At 36.7% G+C, this 24,856-nt stretch overlaps 2 protein-coding genes and 1 pseudogene across 2 annotated transcripts; 1 reads left to right on the top strand and 2 right to left on the bottom strand.

The window, feature by feature from the left end:
- Window positions 1-1,841: 1,841 nt before the first annotated feature.
- Window positions 1,842-6,791, bottom strand: LOC125191966 (LRR receptor-like serine/threonine-protein kinase GHR1). Its single transcript, XM_048089410.2, has 3 exons — window positions 5,186-6,791; window positions 3,092-4,621; window positions 1,842-2,674 (listed from the first exon to the last, which is right to left on the bottom strand). The coding sequence occupies exons 1-3, from the start codon at window positions 6,246-6,248 to the stop codon at window positions 2,091-2,093; spliced, it is 3,177 nt and encodes a 1,058-aa protein (XP_047945367.2). The 5' UTR covers window positions 6,249-6,791; the 3' UTR covers window positions 1,842-2,090.
- An 11,770-nt stretch (window positions 6,792-18,561) lies between these two features.
- Window positions 18,562-19,805, bottom strand: LOC125195481 (putative F-box protein At1g32420; annotated as a pseudogene).
- Window positions 19,806-21,657: 1,852 nt separating this feature from the next.
- LOC148929597 (uncharacterized) lies at window positions 21,658-23,387 on the top strand. The gene is made up of 3 exons (XM_089069508.1): window positions 21,658-21,712; window positions 22,106-22,372; window positions 22,964-23,387. The coding sequence occupies exons 2-3, from the start codon at window positions 22,128-22,130 to the stop codon at window positions 23,274-23,276; spliced, it is 558 nt and encodes a 185-aa protein (XP_088925634.1). The 5' UTR covers window positions 21,658-21,712; window positions 22,106-22,127; the 3' UTR covers window positions 23,277-23,387.
- The last annotated feature ends 1,469 nt before the right edge of the window (window positions 23,388-24,856 follow it).

The raw sequence follows: 24,856 nt of genomic DNA, 5'->3' as shown, positions 1-24,856 counted from the left end.
GAGATTATGTTGTTATTCTTTACAAATGCATAAACATAACAAAAGTTTGATACTATTATAATATAATATTTTTCGTCTTTTTCTTGATATTGTTAGTCTCATATTTATTATTATTATTATTATTATTATTATTATAATAATACATAAAAAATATAGATAAAAAAATGGCATTGCATAATTATGTATATAGGTTTGTGTTAAAATGACAATCCTTCTTAAAGTGATACCGTAACACTACTTATACAGCAATATTATAAACGCTACACGGTAATATTCAATACGCTAGACAACAATCTATGGATTGTTGTCTAGCGTGATGGATATTGCTGTCCAAAAAAAATTGTTGTATAGTGTACAACATATTGTTGGTCGTCTTTTTTAACTTTTTTTTTGCCACATGGCAGCTTATTATTTGTCCACGTGTACAAATGATTGGCTAGGAATTGTGGTATGGTGTTATTTTAAGAGGTGGTGGCACCCTAACATGTCCCTTTTAATGTATATAATATTATTTTAATGTATGTAAAATTTTGTAAAATGAAACTAATTCTGTTGATATATTAATGATAAGATAAAATAAATCCAAATAAAATATATGCATTGAATGAATGATGAGAAAGAGAAAAGAGAGAATAGAAGAATAATAAATAAATAATGTGAATGTTACAATATATTGCATTGCATGATTATCTATATATAACAATGTATGTAAAATTTTGTTAAATAAAGCTAATTTTGCTAATATATTAATCATAAGATAAAATAAATATAAATAAATGGATGCGTGGAAAACTAGATAAATTAGAGGGAGATAACGTAAATATAGATAAATGCATAAAATTACTACAATTGTCCTATAATTTTTATTCGAGATCACATCAGGAACATATCCAATTCCATACCCTTTAAGTTAACATATTAATTATGGATCCAGATCCTCCACTGTGATTTATGCCACAGCACACCCTGCAGTGTCTAATACAACATTAAAATAATGCATCAATATTCAAATTATTTTATATTTATTTATTTGATTATTTTATCTGCTGTGTATAACAGCAGCTTCTGCTGTGCTATTTAGCAAGCAGAGGATCCCCGTCCATTAATTATAGGGGTCCTATTATAATGCTTATAGCACCCTAATCCAAAATCAAGACTAAATCTCTATCCTTGGATTTTAAAATAAGTGGATGAGATTAAAATTCACAAATCTCAATAAATAGTAGACAAAATATCAATAAAAGGGTAATATCGTCATTATGTTATCATATGATAATTTTCGTGGGTGTTTTTTTATATCAACATTGTGTATTACAAATATCAACAATTAAGAATATCAACATTATTACAAGAAAATATAACACATATTTATTGAGATTTTTACATGGTTGTATTGAGATTTTTTGATGTATTTATTGAGAAAAATCTGGGTATCAACATTTACGAAAACTAAAATAAAAAATATCAAATTTCATCATCTGAACGTCGTCGGAACATATGCAATTGAGATCTCGTTGGAATCCTTATTAAATTATCTTTAATTTGATATATTTTTTGCGAAAAAATAATTTAAATTGAGAGAGTTACGTAAATTTAAAGATTTGAGATGATTTTGAGGAGAGAGAAAGTAGTTAGTTATAGTTACTACACATAGAATTTAACATTAATACCCTTTTAATTTAATTAATAATTATTTAAATTTAAAATATATTACACTTGACATTATATTAACCACAAGATCTTCTAACCTAATGGTTGAAAATTGGTCTCAATTTGGGATTGGTAATTAGTTAGCAATTGATTACATCCCTTAATTATAAAGTGTAAAAATATAACACACATTTGGCCTAATTTTTTCACTCATTTTCATTATAAAGTCAAACAATTTTTTAAAATTCGACCACGGAATTTTCCGACGAGCCGTCGGAATTCGAAAAAAGGCCGGTATACATCAAGATATGTCCCAATAGACGACAATGGCTGCAAAAGAAGCAAAAGTAACACTAATTTTCTACTTCCACTACTCCAAAAAGAGATAAAAATGAGATACTTAATTCACACTTGATAACTAAAACAAGAACTACCAAAACCTAAATGGAGGAGAGATCTTCATACACTGTCTTGATACCCGGCCTCTCCGACACCGGCCTGATGCACCGGAGGGCGATCCCGAGCAACTCTTTCATCCCTTTATCCGCAGCCGGGATGCTCATCTCCGCCACCAGTGCTGCATCGAAGCAGTCCGATCCCCGCCCTTCCGCCACCTTGAACCGGACCCAATCCGTCAGCCCGACTCCCCCATCCGCACCGGAGGCGACATCGCCGGCGCACTTCCCGGTTAGGAGTTCCAGCATTATGACTCCGAACGCATAGACGTCTGATTTGAACGACGGGAGGGGCTTCTTTGATGCGACGAGCTCTGGCGCCCGGTAACCTAGAACACCGGCATCGAGGATCTGCTCGATGGTGCCCGATTGGGTCATGAGACGGTGCAGGCAGAAGTCGGCTACACGGGCGTTGAGGTCGGGCCCTTCGAGTAATACGTTTGCTGCTTTGAGGTTGCCGTGAGGCATGGCTCGGTCGAAATGGAGATAGTTCAGGCCACGTGCAACGTCTACGGCTATCTTGAGCCTCTGAGCCCACGTCAAGGGCGGCCCCTTCCTTCCCGGCCGATCTGCAAATGGTCGGTTCGTTGAAAACGTATAACAGTTGGAAACACAGACATAGCATAACTACTTCACATTGTGCATAAGCAACAATCAAATGTCCAAAAATCAGACAAAATGTATGATGATTCAATGATGTTTTGAAATTCTATGCTCATTCATTCCATTACAATTATGAAAAAAAATTTTACTCCCACCGTCCCAACAAAGATTGTCCCAACGAAGATAATCCACTTTTGTCCTAACGAAGATACCCCATTTTCTGAAAAAAAAATTATTTCATTCTGTCTCCATTTAACACACAAAATAACACTGCATAAAATCTAGTGTGGTTCATAAATTTATGATGCAACCACATCCACGCCAAGCACACATTACGAACATATAAGACAGTAAATTGATTGAAAATCGAGGCTAGGAGATACCGTAGAGGAAGCTTGCGAGGCCTCCGGGAGAGATGTAGTCTGAAAGGATGAGCTTTTCGTGTTGCGTGGGGCCCCAGTAGTACCCTCTCAGCCCCACCACATTTGGATGTCTGATGTTGGAAAACTTCTTTGCTTCTCTAGCAAACTCCTTCCTCTGCTTAGCAACTCCTTCCCTCAACCACTTCACGGTCAAGAGCATCCCGTTCTCGAGAGTCGCTTTGTAGGACGTCCCGTGACTGCTCCGTCCAAGGACTTCCGCCGGGGCTCGCGACAGCTCCTCGGCCGTGAACGAGACAGTGTCGTCGAGAAAGTACAGCTCTCCCGCCAGGCGGTCGGGAGATCCGGCTTCTAATTTCGAGAGGCTCTCCATAGTGTACGAATCACCGGATTCAGGGGACCACGAGAAGGGGCTGGTCTTCGATGGGGAGAAACCGGTTACTGCCGCCAGTTTCTCCTCAGGGTCGAGTATCTCCGACGACGATCCTTTCCTCGATCTCGCAAGATCCCCGGCCGAAACGAGCAAGCCACTGGAGCGGTCCCTGCCACCTACGCTCGATGGATTCGTTGAAGTGCGGCTGACGTCTTTCGTCGTCGCAACAGGGGACGGCCTCTTGGATTTTCGCTTGTGACGGATGAAAACGACGAGCAGGATCAGAATGGCCAAGGCCGCCACACAAGAAACCACGATTGCCACGATAACGATAGTTCTCGGATGATTATTTCCAGCTTGGCCTTGTCTCGGTCCCGGAGGAGGATTCGGGAACTGCAAGGCGGAGTTGCCAGGGTAGAACGAAGACAACGGGAACCTCCTCAGATTATCCGGGACAACGCCCGAGAGATCATTGTACGAAGCATTGAAGCTCACGAGACTATCAGACAAGTTCTCTGGCAGATGCCCGGTGAAATGGTTCCCGGAGATGTCCAACGAGCTTAGCCTCGTGAGATTAGCAAACGAGCTAGGCAACGACCCCGAGAAGTTGTTTCTTCCGACGTTGAGCCTTTCAAGCCCAGTGATCAAACCGAATCCGTCAGGCAACTCACCACTGAGCCCATTGTCAGAGAGATCAATAGCAAGAAGATTAGTAATGTTAAAGAGAGGCGAGAACTCGATCGTTCCAGAGAAGGCATTGCCCTGCAGGTGGAGTTCCGCGAGAGTCTCAGACATCAAAAGGGAAGGCAAAAGAGGCCCTCCTAATCCGTTGAAGCTGAGATCGAGAGTGGCAAGCTTTGGAAAATGCGCGATGGCTTTAGGAAGCGAACCATTCAGGGAATTGCGCGACAGGTTGAGGTAATTCAGACGCATAAACTGAGCCGTCGCCTCTGGAATAGGCCCGGTCAATTGGTTTTGGCTCAGATCAAGGATCTCGACGTTCTCCCATTTAGCCAACCTAGTCAAATTTCCTTGGAAGTTGTTTCTCGACACGTCGATCACAGCACAGCTTCCCGTCAGCAGTGGAAGCTCACCAGAGAGGTGATTAGACGACAGGTTGAGAGTGTGCAATGTCGTCGAAGTAATGAAACTTATAGGCCCTGTCAAGTAAAACAAGGTATTAACAATACCTTTTGCATCACTTCACAAATGGATAATATCATAAACAGTTTGCTAAAACAAGAAAAGCAAACACAAACATTAGATAAAACATAAGAACATAAAAAGTTACTAAAACACGAAAAAAGCAATCGATAGTTTTGTCGAGAAAAAAGGTCTATATAAAGCTCTAAACATAGTTATAAAATCTAGACGATATCTTAACTTATCATATCAAATCAAGCAAACCAAACGAGCCTTTAAACATCATATCCTACTTCACTGGAAATCCAACAATAATCAACACTACAAATTCATACCTAAAACATTAGATAATACATAGGAACATAAACAGTTACTAAAACACGAAAAGCAAACAATAGTTTGTCAAGAAAAAGATCCTTATAAGCTCAGAACATAGTTATAAGATCCCTAAATATCATATCCTACTTCATTTGCAATCCAACAATAATTAACAATACTAATTCATACCTAAGTTATGAACATAAGATAAAAATTCACAATTTTCACAAAGAAAAAAGACGAGCTTTGATTGGACGATGTACCTGAGAGGTTATTCCCACTTAGGTCCAGCTCAGTTAGAACCAAAGAATCTCCTTTCAGAAGGTTGTTCGGGATGGGGCCAGAAAACCCGTTGTTGCCAAGTTTAAGGACTTCAAGATCGTAAACGAAGTTGAAGCCGGGCAACTCCCCAAACAGCTGATTATAACTCAAATCCAAGACCTTCAAGCTCCCAAAAGTCTGTGCATCGCCACCACCAACGAGCGATCCTACCATCTGGTTGTGGCTGAGATTCAAATACTTAAGAGACGGTGAGATGCCTCCTAGAAACTTCTTCTGATCCTCAGCAGCATTAACTAGTAAATTCCCACTAAGATCAACATGACTAGCATTAGTGAGCATCAAGAACAGAGGATCGACCCTGCCATCGAGCATGTTCCCCTGTAAGTCGAGCACATCAAGTTTATTCATCAGCTCCAGACCCTTTGGGATGCCCTTTGTGAACACGTTCAACGACAGATTGAGATACACCAAACTCTCCAGACTCGTCAAGGATGAAGGTATGGGACCGGATAGGGAATTCCGGCTCATGTCTAGAGACCTAAGCGAGGCAAGACCAGAGATTGAGTCCGGAACAGCACCAGAGAAGTTGTTTCCAGCCAAAGACAGATTCTTTAAACTAGCAAGCTTACCGATCTCAGATGGCAACGAAGAGGATAACAAGTTATCAGAAACATCAAGATACTCGAGGCTCTTGAAGTCACCTAGGCTTCGTTCTAACTTTCCCGAGATGGAATTGTTGGCAATCGAAAGCTTCACGAGCATTGTGAGATTAGAGAAAACACCCAAATCCACATCAGCAGACAATCCCAAATTGTCAAGAACAACAGCAGCAATGTTATTCCCATTACACATGATTCCATTCCAAGAGGAAGGGCAGCCATTGTTTTCAATTGACTCATCATTCCATGAATTGACTACAAAACCAGTTGGATCATGTTTGATTCCTTTCTTGAACTCAAGCAGTGCTAAGGTGTCCTGAGATGGGAGCTGCCCTAAGCAGGAGACACAGCAAAGACTCACAACAAGAAGCCTAAATATCCTCATTATTTCTAAACAACCAAAAAAAGCAATCTTGTAATCTACCAAAACAAAATACGCCCAAATGAATTCCACTAAAAATGTGTTCTTTCACTACTAGAACAAACACAGAGCACTAAACAGAGATCTAAACAAATGAAACGTCACCGTTTTACCACCATGGCAGCTCCCTCCTTCCTTGAGAGCAAAAAATGGATAGCTCCCAAAACACAACAATGTACCTAAAAAGGGCAACAATTTCTCACTTTCTACTCTCAATGTAGCTTTCACAAGCCGGGTTCTTGGAAAGAAAGGCAAAAAGGGTGTTCAAATCATTCCACAACAAATGCAATTTAAAAACCCTAACAACGTGGGGAGAAAAAGATTAGAGCTTTATGGCAAATTACACAAGAAAAACACTCACAACAAGTGTGAGAGAGGCTTAATGAGAGTGAAACACAAAAAGGTAATCTTTTTACAACTTTTTAATCCTTCAACAAAGAAAGCAATCACTTTCTCGCTCCAAAAGGATAAGTGGGGAAGCTCAGCACATTAATTTTGTTTTATTTCATAACCTTTTTGCTATTTAATTAAACTGTATAGCATTAATTAGGGGGTATAATTTAATCAAGAATAGGAGAAAGAGGGAAATATTAGCGGGAGGATTAAATGTGTAATTACACCCGCCAAAATAGGAATCTTAGGATGCCAATGAGAATCATCAAATCTAGTTTATAAGTTTGATTGGAATCCAAGAGCTAAAGCAAAGTGGCTGCAGCAGTCGAAGAGTGGTGAAGCAGTTTTATTTTAGGACAGGAGTGGGACCCACCAATAACCATTTTTATAGGGTTTTTTATTTGCCTCATAATTTTACTTGCAATTAAAATTCCTTATTGTGTTTAATTTTATTTCTTGTTTCTCAATTCATTCGCTATACTTTCATTTTCTTCAATTGGAGTATAAATAGATGTATGTTGACACAATCAGAGGTTTTGTAAGACTGATGATTTTCAATACCGACACAAAATACGTACAAAATTAATAAATTTGAGTTAAATCTGATTATATTTTATGTTTTTGTCAAGTTAATCCATTAAAAATGTAATAATTTTGGATTGGATTGAATTCATATTCATAGCATCCATTTGTAATTAATATAGGAGTATTGTTTTAATCAAGTTTATGTCTTGTTTTTAATATCGATTAGATTATCATTTTCCACTTTTTATCAGTCTGTCTCATTCCATCAATGTTTTTAGATGGCTAGTTCTAATGAGTACTCCCTCCCTCCCATATTAATTATTCACTTTGGTTTCAGCGCGTATTTTAAAAAAGGAAAATTAGGTTGAAAAAGTTAAGTGAAATATAGATCTCACTAGTTTTATAATTAAATGCGACTGAAATGAGTTAGTGAAAACTAGGCTACGATTAAGTGGTATTAAATCTCATAGAGTAGGTTATTAGCATTGATCATTAAGCAATACTCTTCATTCCCCATTAATTATTCATTTTTGTCATTTTCGTTCGTCCTCTATTTATTCTTCACTTATATTTTTAACATAAATGGTAAGTAGATCGTAATTTGATTATACAAACTCAATTTCAACTATTAAGATATCAAAATACATTAATTCTTTTAGTGTCGGTGTTTGGACACCTAAAAAAGAAGAAATTGATGTAGTGGGATAACAAAAAGATGAAAAGAGGACGTGGATTTGTATGTAGATTGTAGAGTGTAAATTGGAGTTGGTAATAGTGAAGCATCATTCAATGATTAAATGGGCCCACTGATCTGTCATATAAATTCCAGTCTGTTGTTTTGAAAGAGATTAACTTTAAATGTAGGATTGGAGGGTGGGCCAGTTATGTATGCCGTGGGCCCACCAGTGGCCCAACACAAGTGGCGACATTTGCCCTTTTTTGATGGAATAGGGAATGAATTTGGGAAATTGAAAAAAGAAATAGAATTAGTTGCTTTCTTCACTCTAAAAAAGAAAGGAAATAAATATATCGTGTTTATTATTCTATTCTCTCTAAAATAAAAATATCCCTTTACTTCATATAGGTTTTTAAAACATATGAAAAAATATATGGATAAAAAATTAGTATAATATGAATTTTGCTTTTTATATACTATTATAGTCTGAAAGTAGTATAATAAATATAAATGACATGAGTTTTAATGTATAACTGGTAAAGTAAAAAAAATAAAGTAGCGTTAGTGGATTTGTGAGTCCATATTATAAAATGACGTGTGAGGTTAGTATTAGTTTAAAACTTTATATTTTAAACTAATGTCTAATTTTAATGAAATGGAACATGAGATGATGGGCATCTTAGATCTAAAAATATGATACTACGTTGCTTTGCGATCAAAGGAATGATAAGCTTGAGTTCATAATTTTATTTTATTTTTTAATTTGACATATAGAGGGCAATGAGGTATAATACTTAATTTCGAAATTATCACACCCCTCTACTAATGTCCAAGCATCTTAATTCACCTTGCATCTTCCCTAATATTCACAAAATTCAGCATTTAAAGATTTTTTTTAAAAAAAGTTATTCAAAAAAGTATATATCATTCAAAAAAAATGTCTCATTTAGTAAGGGACGGAGGAAGTATTATTTAATGACATAACATTTTGACGTGGATTTACAAAATTAAAAGAATGGCACATCTCTTCACTCTCACACAATCGGCAATTATGTGGCATTATAGTGGTCGTGAGTAAAAATGGTTGTTGTTATGAAATAAATGTGATTGTAGTTTCGTGTAGGAAATGTCGCAACTATGATTGATCAGTATTATCACAATGATACATCATATAAGTATGGAGGTACGGCGTGCACGCTTATTTAAATTCATTATGATAACAGATGAACGGGGATCCAAGGCGAGCTGCTTTATAAGAAATTCATCCAAAAATGTAATTCCTGAAAGTCAAAGGACTAGTTTGCAAATTTCGAAAACATTTGAAAATCAGTTAAATTCGGTTAGGAATTTAACAGATGCAACCTTTCGAAATTAACAGATGCAACCCTTCATCTTGTTTATGAATTGATCAATTATTTTGGTTCAATCTAATCTCGAATACACATATGAAAGTTTTGATTTCTCTGAATTTTATCCGATCAAATAGTTTGGTAGAACCACCGAAATTGATTTGATCTAAAAGTGATTCATCACGACTTTCAGATAGATTATCCTTATTGTTTCTGTTCTGTACATTGAAATTTCCCAACAGTTAGTATGGATAAACATGAAATCGATATATTTAGTATGGATTACATCTAATTTCAACAAAAATTGATCCAAATGGGCGTGCTCGGTATAGCTTTTCAGCTGTTTAGACACATTTTTCCACGTGGTGTGTCCAGTCAATCACAACTATGATTGGCTCGACGTGTGTTTTGTCCACAAATTTTTTACACTCGTTGCAATACTTTAAATAAAAAAAGGTTAGAGTAATATGTTGATGATAATATTTTATAAGACAACGTTAATTGAAAATGATGTGCTATGAGATAATATGTGTAAATGAAAAGAGAATTTTTTGTTAGTATATATGGTAAAAAGTGATAATTTTTTTTAAGTAAAAGAGAATATACATTAGCCTACGAGGCGGAGTAACATTGTCGAGAGACTTGACCAATATGCAATAATTTACTCTGTATAGTTTATAATTGCAAAACTCAAAATAATTCAATATATACTTAGCTAAAATTTATAATCTGAAAAACAAGAACTTGACAAAAGTGCAATAATTACATGTTATTATCCAAAAAAGAAGAAAGAGTGTAAACATACGAGGAGCTAAAAGGCAAAGAAGAAAGAGAGAAAATTGAGAATTGTTTAGCCATTTTAAGATTAGGATTTTTAGGTTGATATTTGATACGTGTTAGGTATAGATCAGCCGAAGGCTTGATATAATCCAAGTATATCTACAGCAATTCTGAGGAGATCAACCCCCAGATAACAGATTTGATACAAGAACTATAGCTATAACTAGAATCTGCAAATATTGAGCCTGAAACACTAAGTAAACGATTAGTAACTTCAAGACAAAATAAAACAGCAGAAGTAATAGCAAGATAGAATCAATGATTTAAAGAAAACAAGGTTTTGATGTGGCTCAAGTTGCACCAGGTACAACTGCACAGATCTATATATAACCGGCCCTCAACTATCCAGCCAACTCCGATTTGCACCAAGGGAGAACTCAGATCGACCACAGTCGATCAAGGCAAGTCACACCGGAACCCTAGATCCACCACCACACATCCACCAGTAGGTCAACCGCTTCACACCGGTCACAACAACAACCCTTGCGGTCTCGGAAGAACTCTCTTCAGAACAAGAAACCACCAACCAGTCTAAGAAGCACAAGACCAGAAAACCAGAGGTTTCCTCACAACTACACACCTTCGAGCTCAATGACAGAGAAGAAGGAAGACAGCTAATCTCTCAAGATCACACAGAGAGAACACACCAGATTAAGGGTAGAAGAACCCTAAATCTGTAGAAGCGAAGGAGTTCTTACAGAGAGAGAATGAGAGTAAAGAGAGTGAAGAGAATGAAGCGAATCAGAGAAGAAGGAGTATATATATGACACATACATGACACCCAATCACCCACTGACACGTAGCTAGGGTTAAGAGCTGGGCCAGCAGGTAGATGGGCAGTGGATATTGGGCCCGGGACTAAACACTTGGGCCTCCTGCATAATGGCCCACAATCTAACATTCTCCACCTTGGGCCTTATCAGGAGAGGCATTGGATTTGATCTTGTGCTTTTCATCATTGCCAAAACATGCCTACAATGTCTTAGACATTAGTAAGCACAAATCCCACAGATTGTGGTTTTAAAACCTTTTAGAAAAAGCAGAACTTTAGCAAGAGGTAAAACACAACCTAAGGGAGAGAACCTGAGGTACCAGTGTTACCTATCCACTGTCAATGTGGAGTTTTCTGATGCAGGACAACATTTTCTCCACTGACAAGCACTTAGTACCCATATCAGCTGGATTGGAGTCTGTATGAATCTTCTCCAGCAACACTTCACCTTTCTCCACAACATCTCGGATAAAGTGAAACCTGACATCAATGTGCTTTGTCCTGTCATGGAACACAGGATTCTTGCACACTTGAATAGCTGACTGGCTGTCAGAGTAAACAACTATGGGTTGCTTAAGGAACCTCAGTTCACTCACAACTCCTTTTAACCATAGAGCCTCTTTCATTGCTTCAGTGATAGCAATGTACTCTGACTCAGTAGTTGAGAGAGCCACGATATGTTGCAATTGTGACTTCCAACTCACACAGGAGCCTCCAAGAGTGAAGACATATGATGTTGTTGACTTCCTCTTGTCCCTATCATTAGCATAATTCGAATCTACAAAACCACACAGGTTAGTAACATCTGAACATTTAGAAAAATGCAAACCATAATGAGAAGTATGCTTGAGATATCTGAGCAGCCATTTCAAGGCTTCCCAGTGAGGTGGTCCTGGATTTGCCATGTATCTGGAGAGGCAGGAGATAGAGTAGGCTATGTCTGGCCTAGTGCTCACCATTAGATACATCACTGATCCTATGGCATTGGAGTAAGGAATTTTCTTCATTTTCTGAACCTCATCTTCATCCTTAGGACACTGATCTTTGCTAAGGACAAAGTGAGCTGCCAAGGGAACAGTACATGGCTTAGCATCAGCCATGTTAAACTTGCTCAAAATTTTCTTCACATAGGAACTCTGATGCAGAGTCATCTGGGAATTTTTTCTATCTCTCACAATATCTATTCCCAGAATCTTCTGTGCATCTCCCAAGTCCTTCATCTCAAAGTTAGAACAAAGCATATCCTGCACATGTTTAACAGCATTAGAACTTGGGCTCATAATGAGCATATCATCAACATACAAGAGAAGAAAGATAGGAACAGAATCAATATTTTTATAATATAGGCAGTGATCAAAAGCACTTCTGATAAAACCATAGGACTGCATGCATTGATCAAACTTAATGTTCCATCTCCTAGGGGATTGCTTCAACCCATAGAGAGCTTTCTTCAATAGGCAGACATGATTAGGGCGTTTGGGATCAACAAATCCCTCAGGCTGCCTCATATATATTGGCTTGTCAAGGTCTCCATGCAGGAAGGCTGTCTTGACATCCATTTGCTTGAGTTCCCAGTTAAAAATTGCACACAGAGCAAGCAACAACCGGACAGTTGTAAATTTCACCACAGGGGCAAAGATCTCAGTGTAATCCACCCCCTCTTGTTGGGTGAATCCTTTGGCTACAAGCCTGGCCTTATATCTAGGGCCAGTAATCTCCTGCTTCAGCTTGAATAGCCACCTACACTCAACAATAGTACAGTTAGAAGGTTCAGGTACCAAAATCCAAGTTTTATTTTGAATTAGGGACTTCATTTCTTCCTCCATGGCTAAGAGCCACTTGGGGTAGAACATAGACTTGATAGCCTGTTTGTATGATTGAGGCTCATCACCATCAGCCTCATGTACATTGAAGGCCAAGGCTACAAGGTTCATTTCATCAGCAAATCTTCTTGGCTGAGTAATGGTCCTCCTTCCCCTGTCCCTACACAACAAATAATCTGTTAGATCATTATTAGTGTCAGAACTTTGATTATTCACAACTGGAACTTCTTCCCTGGTTGAAGAATCTGGGATTACTCCATCTTCACCACCAGGTTGGGGATTATCAGGGGTGGGGACAAACCCCTGGATAACAGGGCTCTCCACCTCATTTGAAGTGACCTCCACCTCACTTGATGTAGCCTCCACCTCACTGGAAGATGGGGTGGCCTCAGGAGTACCAGGATTAGGGAGACAGGGAAACTCAGACTCATTGAAGACAATATCTCTACTAATGGTCACTCTAAACCCAGGTTCATCCCTAAGCCAAACTCTATACCCTTTAACACCTTCAGGGTATCCTAAGAAGACACACTTCCTAGACCTAGGCTCAAGTTTGTCAGTCTTTTGGTGTATAAAGGCACTGCAACCAAAAACTTTGAGGTGAGCAAGGCTGACATTCTTTCCAGTGAAGACAGATTCAGGACATTTTCCTTTGAGGGGAACAGAGGGGGACCTATTGACTAAATAGGCAGCAGTGATTATGGCTTCCCCCCAAAATTTCTTAGTCAAACCACTCAAGGATAATAAGCACCTCACTCTTTCAAGCAGGGTCCTGTTCATCCTCTCAGCCACCCCATTCTGCTGGGGGGTGTAAGGTACAGTTTTGTGTCTCCTGATACCTGCATTCACACATAAGTCATCAATCTGAGAATTACAAAATTCTAAACCATTGTCAGTTCTCAGAGTCCCTATCTTTCTTCCAGTTTGGTTTTCTATGAGCTTCATCCAAGTCTGAAACTTCACAAACACATCAGACTTATGTTTCATCAGAAAAACCCAGACTTTTCTGGAATAGTCATCTACAATAGATAGGAAATAGGAGCAACCACCATGTGTTGGAACAGAGGCTGGGCCCCAAACATCAGCATGAAGATATTCAAGCACATTTGCACTTAAGCAAGTAGGCACAGAAACTGGAAAAGACACTTTATGCTGTTTCCCTTTCACACAGGTATCACAAAAGGGGAGAGGCATGCTAACATCATTACTGTCCAAGTAACCATTTTTATGCAAGAGATGCATGCCTTTCTCACTCATATGTCCTAATCTATTGTGCCACAAAACAGTATTATTCACCTTCACAGCATGAGCAACAGGATTATCACATAAGGGTTCAGCAATGCAAACATACAAATTATGCTTTCTCTCAGCTTTAAACATGCACAAGGAACCCTTAAAGATTTTCATGACCCCATTGCCCCATCTACCCTCCAAACCATCAGACTCAAGAGAGGCACAAGAGAGAAGATTATAATGCAAGCTAGGCACATATTTCACATTTTTCAAAGTCAACTTACAACCAGAGTCAAATTTGAGGCATACTGTACCAATGCCTTCAATCCTGCACTGTATGTTGTTAGCCATAGAAACAAAACCATTAGAGACAGGGTTTAATTCAGTAAAAATATCTTTGAAAGGAGAAATATGATAAGTGCAGCCTGAGTCTACCAACCACTCAGACTTATTAAACTCTTTTCCCAGAGAGGCATTCACAGAAATAACATCATGCAGCATGAAGCAAGTTCCTTCATCATCTGACTTGACCATGTTAGCAATCTGCTCAGAGTCATCCTTCTTATTTTTCTTAAGAGGACACTCCCTACTATAGTGGCCAAACTCATTACACTTGTAACACCTCCTAGACTTTTTAGGGTCTTGAGAGGAGGATCTGGATTTATTTCTGTAATGCCTTTTGTTTCCCTTTTCAGAGGGTTTGCCATTAGCCTGCTTGTCCTTTCCTTTGGTGTTGGATCTACCTCTGACCTGCAAGGCTTTGTCCAGAGCAGCCTTGGAGTCACTTTTTTCCTTCAACTCTAACTCTTTGGATTTTAAGGAGCTAACAATCAAATCCAGGGAGGCTGTGTCTCTCCCATATTTAATAGCTGCCTTAACATCACTGTAAGAATCAGGAATGGAGTTCATGAGAGCAATTGAAGTATATGCATCAATATTTTTGTCTCCAGATCTTTTAATATCAAGCACAAGTTTAGAGAAACAGTCAATATTCTCATCAATATCTTTGGACATATCTAATTTGAATTTGAACAGTTTCTCAAGCAAATACATGCGGTTAGACAAAGAGGTTTCAGTATACAAATCATCAAGTTTTTCCCATAACTCCTTAGCAGAATCAACAACACCAACTTTTCTAATTACAGAGTCACTCAAACTCAAGAAAATAGTAGAACAGGCCAACTCATTCACTTCTGCCCTAATGGCATCAGTGTCAGTATCAGAAAACTTTTGATCAATGGCTTTAAACACTTTCTGCTGAACTAAGACACACTTAAGTTTCTGTTTCCAGATGCTGAAATCACTCTTTCCATTGAAAGGAGTGAGTCCAAAAGGTAGGTTAGACATTTTTAAAAAAAAGAACCAAAGGCAAACAAGCACAAGGCACAGAAGCACAGAGGGCTCAAGACAACTAACCACAACACAACACAAGGCTAAGAGGAAACAGAAACAGAAACCTGAACTTAATCTAGAAGCGATTCTGACAGAGCAAGGCACAACAAGTTGTCAAGAACAACAGAGCATCTAGAAACCAGGATTTCCCAGTTCACAAGCACTCAATTTATTGAGGGTGCAGGGGGTCACTGGAGTAGACTTTAAGCCCTATTGCAACCACAAAGTTTTGCAGACAACTTGAAGCAGCCTAAAGCAAAATCACCACCGAGATTAACTCCAAGAAAACACACAGACAGAAAGAAGAAGCCGCACAACGGAAGCAAGAGAACAACACCAGGAAGCACACTGAAAACACAAAAAGAGAGTGAGATCAGAAGTACTATACCACCCAAGAGACTGAAAAGATCTCTTGATTTACCGGATATCCACGATAGGAGCGAGGCTATGTGAATACCAAAGCCTTGACTGATCCTAACGTGGCTCTGATACCACTGTTATGTATAGATCAGCCGAAGGCTTGATATAATCCAAGTATATCTACAACAATTCTGAGGAGATCAACCCCCAGATAACAGATCTGATACAAGAACTATAGCTATAACTAGAATCTGCAAATATTGAGCCTGAAACACTAAGTAAACGATTAGTAACTTCAAGACAAAATAAAACAGCAGAAGTAATAGCAAGATAGAATCAATGATTTAAAGAAAACAAGGTTTTGATGTGGCTCAAGTTGCACCAGGTACAACTGCACAGATCTATATATAACCGGCCCTCAACTATCCAGCCAACTCCGATTTGCACCAAGGGAGAACTCAGATCGACCACAGTCGATCAAGGCAAGTCACACCGGAACCCTAGATCCACCACCACACATCCACCAGTAGGTCAACCGCTTCACACCGGTCACAACAACAACCCTTGCGGTCTCGGAAGAACTCTCTTCAGAACAAGAAACCACCAACCAGTCTAAGAAGCACAAGACCAGAAAACCAGAGGTTTCCTCACAACTACACACCTTCGAGCTCAATGACAGAGAAGAAGGAAGACAGCTAATCTCTCAAGATCACACAGAGAGAACACACCAGATTAAGGGTAGAAGAACCCTAAATCTGTAGAAGCGAAGGAGTTCTTACAGAGAGAGAATGAGAGTAAAGAGAGTGAAGAGAATGAAGCGAATCAGAGAAGAGGGAGTATATATATGACACATACATGACACCCAATCACCCACTGACACGTAGCTAGGGTTAAGAGCTGGGCCAGCAGGTAGATGGGCAGTGGATATTGGGCCCGGGACTAAACACTTGGGCCTCCTGCATAATGGCCCACAATCTAACAATACGATTACATTCGTTGCCTTTTTATAGAGTGGAGAGTTGCACAAATTGAAGAAAAACAGTAAAGCTTATTTAAGTCACCTTTTATAACAACTTTCCATTTTTTTTAAGAATAAAGTAATAAATCTTCTTCTAATCCCATTTTTTAACAACTTTCTATTTTGTTTCACGTGGAGAGATTATGTTGTTATTCTTTACAAATGCACTAATAAACATGACAAATATTTGATACTATAATAGTATGATATTTTTCTTATCAGGGATATGTGCTTTTTAAATTTCTAAACTTTTATCAAATTATGGTTTTGCATAGAATCTTTAAAATTCATTTGTAATTACCAAATTATTAATTTGTTCCCCAGTTAATTAACGGTTGCATCCATCCTCAATTAATAACACACAAAAAATGACAAAAGTCTATGAAGAAAATTGCATTTCTAATTGCAATATTAGTTAAGGTATATGCTGCTTTTAATCATGAACTTAGTTAATAAGAAACTAATCATAAATTTGTATGTATAGTTCTCAATCTCAATAAGCATATTAGTGCATAATGTTCAATTTCAATCTATGAAATGGAATTGCAAATTAATTCGTATTTATTCAAATGTGAAATATTGCTTTATGTATAATGTTGTGATTCTCATAGAGAGTTATTTATTCATAGGACAAAGAAAATGGACGGCCCGGCCCGGCCCGACTTAAGACACAAACTAGCCTTATGGGCTTGCACGAGAAGCAGCTCATTCAAGATAAAAACTTTGATATAATAATAATAATTTAGATCATAAATCTGATCGAATATAATAAAATCTTATAAGATTTGAGAACTGAATATTCAATCACAGTTTTAAGTTTTGACAATTGTATCATCCGTTTATAAATTGTCAGTCTTTCAATGATTCTTAAAATGAGATAGTTTCATTAAAATATTTTTTCCTTTATTTCTTTTCTAAATTTAATGAAACAACGTTGTTTTAATAATCAACAGTTGTTTTATAGTTTATACATGAATGCATCAATTAAGACGGCTTTTTTTTTAGTAAGGCAATTGTGTACCATGCATAGACATTTTCCTTTTATACAAAATTAGATTGTTACTCAAACTTAATTACCATATTGGAGTACTATATTTTCATTTTTCAAATTTTGTAAATATAGGTATTAGGGGTGTGTTATATTGCTAACTATTTAAATTGCTAACTCTGCTAACTCATCAATGTTGTGTATTAAAAATGTCAACACGGTGGCATTAAAATGTCAACACATAATATCAACACATTATATTGAAGTTCAACAAAATTACGTGTTGACATTTTAATGTCATCGTGTTGACATTTTTAATACACTGCGTTGATGAGTTAGCAAGTTAGCAACTTAAGAAAGTTAGCAATTGATCACTCCCCATAGGTTAGTATCTATATATTCCTTTTGTCAAAAATATTTTATTTATATCTAATGTAAATTAAAATACACACAAATATCTATACCCTTGATGTGCCTCGATATCTTAGTAACTTGCAAAAACTCTTCTTCTAATTTCACTCACACTAATTCAAGAATATAAACAAATTCGAAGTAATATCCATTATTTTGTCTCTTTATGTATATTATAAATGAAATACAAAAAATCACGGTTATAAACAAATCTCTTAAATCTCTACTTAGTTAAATGCATAGCACCATTTTGTAAAATTTAAAAAAAAATGTTCCATTCAAGGACACACTACTTCAAGAATTTTGCCTCCTTTTCCAACGCCTTGCTTGATCAAAACCACGGATCCTTCTATTCCCTCTAACTTCATCTCAAACTCTTTTCGAACAACAATGATGAAATAATTCGTCATCAAGAATCCAATGGATATAAATGAGAAAATTCGTTAAATAACAAATAATGACAAATTATATAGATAAACGGAAAAGTTTATGTTTGACTAATTAAAACTTAGCGACTGGACATTATGAAACCCCATGGTCGCGAGCGAAATTAAGCTTGGGGTATAAACATGAATGTTGGAAGAATAACGACGTTCAGAATGATAATATGTCTCATTCGAAAGAGCTCCATTCTTTTTGGGGTTGATGAAATATTGTCGATCCGGAGATGCTGCCAACAAGTCACCATTCGCCAAGACTTTGAGCAGGTACACGCTTGAATATCTTATGGGTAAGTCAAATCTATATTCCTTTATCGAAGAATTATCATCCCCATAGATGTTCATCTTCCAAATAACGACTTTACGCAAATCTAAAATACAGTATAAACATAGATGACCGTCCAAAATAAAAACCCCCCTTTTGCCATATCTATTGCCACTATAATCACTAGGAACTGATAAACTGGTACAGAGCTCAGTTTCCAAATCAAAGCAACAAACAAAGAAATTTTCTTGCGAATCAAATGCCAACCAGTGAAGATTTCCATTCAAAAATGCAGCATAACCACTATACAGGGAACCAATGCCTGGTGTTGGTACTGGTGCCGGTGCTACGATGCTTCTCCACAACCCTGCACCTCTTCCTAGAGTGTATACATGACAGCTACGGTCATTAACAAACAAAATCATATACTGGCCACTTGTTTTGCTCACTCCAATCCACCCAAAAAGCGAGTATTCGTGTCCTTAGATAGTGGAGGGAGCTCGACATACTCACGAGTCATTGGATTGCATATAAATATAGTTGTAAGGTATGTTTCCCACACCGAAAGCAAACCATTAGCTGAAACAATTTGAACAGGCCGGCGAACTTTATAAGGCAAACCAAATCGGAAAAGTGGCTTTAAGGCCTCATCGCGGACAGTGTACCTCATTTTCATGTCCCGATGAATGAAAGTCAGGCCTGGTTTGGGAGTATACGACATCCCAAACTCATCCCCCTCAATCAGATGGCGCCATGATTTAAGAACACACTTGCACGTCATAACACTCCTAATGGGGAGTCTTCCTAAGATCTCTATCGTCATCTCTTCCGGTAGATTCGCAAACAGATCTTCCTCGGTTGTTAACAAAATATCTCTTTGTTTCCGTTCTTCTCTTACGGCTACACGCCTATCTTTCCGTTTCTGCTCTTTTCTTACCGATAAACGATCATTTTTGGCAACAAGTCGATTACTTCTTCTGAGTGATATGCCACAATCAGACACACATTCAGCAGAATCCCCTTCCAAAATCTTCATTAATACCTTAAAACAATAGTAGGAGATTAGCAGATGAAGAAAAGCTACTCTATTATTTATAGCGAATTAATCCTAATCTGAAAGGGATCAATTGAATCTATCAAAATCTTCACAAGAAAAGAAAAATAGGCATGACAAGAAGTTCAGAGTCTTTGGCCAAATCAAAACAATCATAGGGACAAAAAAAATCAAATATTTAACATTGATTCATAATCAAAATAGAAAGGTTAAATAACTCGTTTGACCTAATTCACAGTGAGTTGCTTATATTCAACTAAAACAAACATAGCCCAACATCTAACAGATCAAATCACAAAAATCAAATTATTAACATCAAATTAGATAGATCTCAAATTCAATTCAAATTTCTACCAAAAAAAAAAAATCAATTCTTTAACATCTCAAATTCAATTACCTTGTATTCGGAACCGGAGAGAAACTGACCGGTCACCGGAGGGTTTGGAGTCACAACAAGAGATGCGAATTCAATGCGGCGTGGTGAATTGTTCTATTTAGCTAGGGGTGGGTCGATACGATATATCGTATCGAAAACGTTGTATCGTGTATCGTATCGAAAATATCGTATCGAAAGTTTCGATATAATTCGATATATCGTTAAATATCGATATATATCGAAAATAAAATATCGATATATATCGAAAACTTTCGATATATATCGTATTTTCGATATAAAATGATAAATCACGATATAAGGAAATTTATATCGTTATCGTATCGAAAACTTACGATACGATATCGTATCGTATCGAAAATTACGATATATCGAAAATTCGATAATTTTTCGATATTTTTCAATACGATACGAGCGATATATCATTTTTTTCGGTATTTTTCCCCAGCCCTATATTTAGCACAGCACACCACTCCGCATAAAACGCAAAAGTCTTGGCATGAAACGCAGGTTTGGCTTTTTATCTTCATTTTCCTTTTTTTCCCCCTCCTTTTCTAATATTTTTTTATTTTTAAAGCCAAAAGCAGATTAAAATATTCAATTACAACAATATCCCTGCATAAATTATCGGTGTCGAAAAATATACGCAACATTTTTTTCTTAAAAATTAACTCCTTTTTTAACTCCTATATGAAGGAGGAAATTACAAACTGAGATCAACAGGACTCGAACTCGGCGTATCATATATTGATGTCTAAGCTCCTTGCTACAAGGATAGAGGCTTTGGAAAAAAAAATATACCCAACACTTGAGTATTATCGCAATGCTCTCACAAAGTAAATTAAACTTTTCAACGCAAAGCCCTTAAATTGTTAAATAGGGGTGAGAAAAAAAATCGAAAACTGAATATTCGATTTTTTCAGTTTTTTGGTTCGGTTCGGTTCGGTTTTAGAAATATAAAAATTCGGTTTTTCGGTTCGGTTCGGTGAAAAAAAACCTCAAAAAACCGAATTATATATATATTCTAATTACTTTAATACTATATTTTACATATATTTTATATAATATGTATTAAATATATTTTTTATTAATTTATATTTTTTGCATATATTTTTTATTAGTAGTATATATAAAATAAAATATATTACATACATATATTAATATATTTATTTATTTTTTCGAATTTTTTGGATTTTTGAAATTAATTTCGGTTTTTCAGCTTAGTTCAGTTTTTGAAATTTGATTTTCGGTTTAGATTTTTCAATTTTAATTCGGTTTAGGCAAAAAATCAAACCGAAATCTAAATAGTCACCCCTAGATTTATGTACATATTGAATGGGGGCTTTGTGCTCGGAGAGATTAATTTAACAATGAAATTAATCTCTTGATCACAGAGCCTATTCAATATCTACTTAGCCTAAACGAAAAGAGACGCCTTACTTTCTCTCTCCCAATCGGCGCTCCACTCCCTCCCTCTCTCAATCGGCGGCTTCCGGTGAGCTCCGGCACTTCTCTTTTTTAGTTGATTTTATATGATTTAAGTATTCTAATTTCGTTTCTGAGTTTAGGGTTGGTATTTGTAGAGATTTTGAATCTTATTTTGAAAGCCATCATCTTTCCATCAATAATTTCACACAAATCTATTTTTCAAAGATTTATGAAAAAGTGCAGATTAGGGCAAACGAATCGTTTAACATTTTATTTTGATTATGAAAAGTATTAAATATTTCACCTTTTTGTAATCCAATGCTTGTTTTGTAATGGTTTACACTATTAAAGATTTGATTTTTTTTTGTTGATAGTGTATTCTAATTTGTGCTTATTGCCTCGCCTGTTTCCTTTTCTTGTGTAGATTTGATTGACTCAATTGGATTCCTTTCTTGTGTAGATTTGATTACTCAATTGGCATAATGAGTAATATTGCCAAAAAGAATCGTTTATCTGTAAGAAAAGAAACGAAATTGAGAGATGTTTTGTTTGAAAATATACCGGAAGAGATTACGGTAGAGATCTTACGAAGACTCACTATTAGGAGCGTTATGACGTGCAAGTGTGTTCTTAAATCATGGCGCCATCTAATTGAGGAGGATGGCTTTGGGATGTCGTATACTCCGAAGCCAGGCCTGTTTTTCGTGTATGGAGACATGGAAATGCGGTACGTTGTCTGCGATGAGGCCTTAAAGCCACTTTTCCAATTCGGTTCGCCTTCTCATAATCAATTTTCTACTGCTCACCATCGTGTTGTAGTTGCTTCAGCTAATGGTTTGCTTTCAGTTTGGGACCAACGGGATAACATTCTATTTATATGCAATCCAATGACTCGTGAGCATGTCGAGCTCCCTCCTCTATCTAAGTACAATAAAAATTGTTCGTTTTGGGGATTTGGAGTGAGCAAAACAAGTAGCCAATATAAGATTGTATATGTTGATAAAGATAGTTGTTGGGTATACACTCTAGGAACAGGGCCGTGGAGAAGCATTGAAGCAATTGATCCAAGCATTTTTTCACTGGGTTTCGATTGTGCTGCATTTTTTAATGGAAATCTTCACTGGTTGACATATGTTTCGAAAGGAAATCACTTTATTTGCTGCTTTGATTTGGAAACTGAGCTCTTTACCCGTTTTTATCTTCCTCGTGAGTATAGTAGCGGTGCATATATCTTCAAGCGGATATATATTTTTGAGGGTCGGCTATGCTTATGTCGTGTTTTTGATTTGCGTCATATCGATATTTGGATGATGAACAGGTATGGAGATGATAATTCTTGGATAAAGGAATATAGCTTTGATATGCCCGTACAGTATTCAAGAATGCGCGGGCTCAAAGTCTTGGTGAATGGTGAATTGTTGATAGCAGTACCAGGTTTTTATATGTGCACAACTCGTGATCGAGTATTTTTCATCAACCCCAAAAACACTGAAGCTCCGGTGACATATAAGACATATGTTGATTTGGAACAAAATATTTCATCCAATATTGCTGCTTATACCCCAAGCTTAATTTCGCTCACCACCATTGGGTGTCATAATGTTCAGCCGTTAAATTTTTTGTACTATTAGTTAAACATATAAATAGTTTGTACTTATGTATTTTTAGTTATATGATTTTTATTTGCATAATCGTGTAAACTTCTTTGCTATATAAAATTTGTCATCGTTTGTTATTTAACATATTTCCACATTATATTAGAATGGTTGTGATTGTAGCTAACAAAAGTTGCATCGTGTAATTTGTTAATTTTTCATTCTTTTTTAACCTGTACTCCATATATCTCACTAGCGCGTGGCTTTATGTTATTTCATAAACCTTTCGTTATTGTTAATAGCAACTTTATACATATGTCCCATTTATAATATCAATTTTAACTCAGATTGTTTAATGAGATCAATTTTAATATATAGATTTCAAGGTATCGAGGGTATTTTCGTTCGGAAAAACTTGAAAATACTAAAATAGTACTTCGAATGATATTAACTCGTAGTTGACGGACCTTTAATGATATTTTTCTAAGTTCATGGACCTAAAATGATAGTTTGACAAAATTTATAAACCGTAAAAGATGTTCCGTCTTTATTTAATATACTCCAATATTGGGCCTTTCTCATTTTTATATATTAGGTGATGGTGAAAAACAGAATGGAGTATAATGGGTCTTATTGTTTCAACTTTCACGTATATATCCTTCATACATAGATTTTGAAGAATTGAGTAATTGGTCGCATAATTCTGACTATACTTATTCTCATTTTAAGAGGTGGTTGATGAGGTTAATCAATTCATGATTTTTATGGATTACTCATATGATCGTGTTTATTTAAGTTCTTATAGTAAATCGAATATTGGTTCAATATCAAATGGTTTTGCTGAGATATATTCATTTAAATCTTTGAATAACTTGGAAGTGTGCAGGTATCCCTAATCATCAACTATTGTTAAAAAAGTACAGCTAAATGTTTAACATCAATTGGATAAATCTGAAATTCAATTCATATTATCGATAGGTCTAGAATTCAATTGCAATTTCCAACGATAGAAATACCTTGTTTTCGGATTCCGAGAGCGTCACCGGAGGGTTTCACCGAGAAAGACACAACAAGAGACGCGATGCGGAGCTTTCAAATTTAATATGTACGAAACTGACCATATTAGTATATATGAGTAGTATTTTCCTTATATCAATTTTTCCGTACATACTAATGAAGATAGGGATGGAGATATTTATTTCCAAATATAAAAAATGGATATTTTGATTGAGGCAAATTAAAAAGAATAAGTGAATATCATGAGGAGAGATGAGGGTGAGATTTATTTCTATAGAAAGTGGATATTTAAGTGGACAAATTAAAAATGAAAAATGGACATGTTGAGTGGGGAGAAAGGAGTATACTAGTATTTTGTTTATGCCGAAAGAAAATATTCACTCAGATAGTAAATACCTACCCCCGTGATGTGCCTAGATATCTTATTAGAGCATCCACGACCCCGGCCCGATTTCCTCAAAGATGAGAGGCCAAAAGTCTCTCTTAATCCTCACGTTACCAATAATCCCCTATATCGGTTAGAGCCCTATAAGTAAGAAAATATATACATGCATGTAGACTTTTTGCTTAGTTTTCTAGAAAATGATACTGCACTTGGA

This window comes from Salvia hispanica, chromosome 4 (genome assembly GCF_029641045.1).
Source record: "Salvia hispanica isolate PSC_SH4W2 chromosome 4, Shi_PSC_v1, whole genome shotgun sequence".
Classification (NCBI taxonomy): Eukaryota; Viridiplantae; Streptophyta; class Magnoliopsida; order Lamiales; family Lamiaceae; genus Salvia; species Salvia hispanica.
The sequence above is the reverse complement of the archived record's forward strand: the minus strand, read 5'-3'. Positions and strand labels throughout refer to the sequence as shown.

Excerpts from the sequence above, each read along its gene's own strand:
- LOC125191966 (XM_048089410.2), bottom strand. The coding sequence starts at position 6,248 with ATGAGGATATTTAGGCTTCTTGTTGTGAGTCTTTGCTGTGTCTCCTGC. Across the intron at positions 4,622-5,185 it reads AAGTGGGAATAACCTCTCAG|GGCCTATAAGTTTCATTACT; the intron begins GTACATCGTCCA and ends TTTACTTGACAG. Across the intron at positions 2,675-3,091 it reads CCTCGCAAGCTTCCTCTACG|ATCGGCCGGGAAGGAAGGGG; the intron begins GTATCTCCTAGC and ends GACCATTTGCAG.
- LOC148929597 (XM_089069508.1), top strand. The coding sequence starts at position 22,128 with ATGAGTAATATTGCCAAAAAGAATCGTTTATCTGTAAGAAAAGAAACG. Across the intron at positions 22,373-22,963 it reads TATGGAGACATGGAAATGCG|GTATGGAGATGATAATTCTT; the intron begins GTACGTTGTCTG and ends GATGATGAACAG.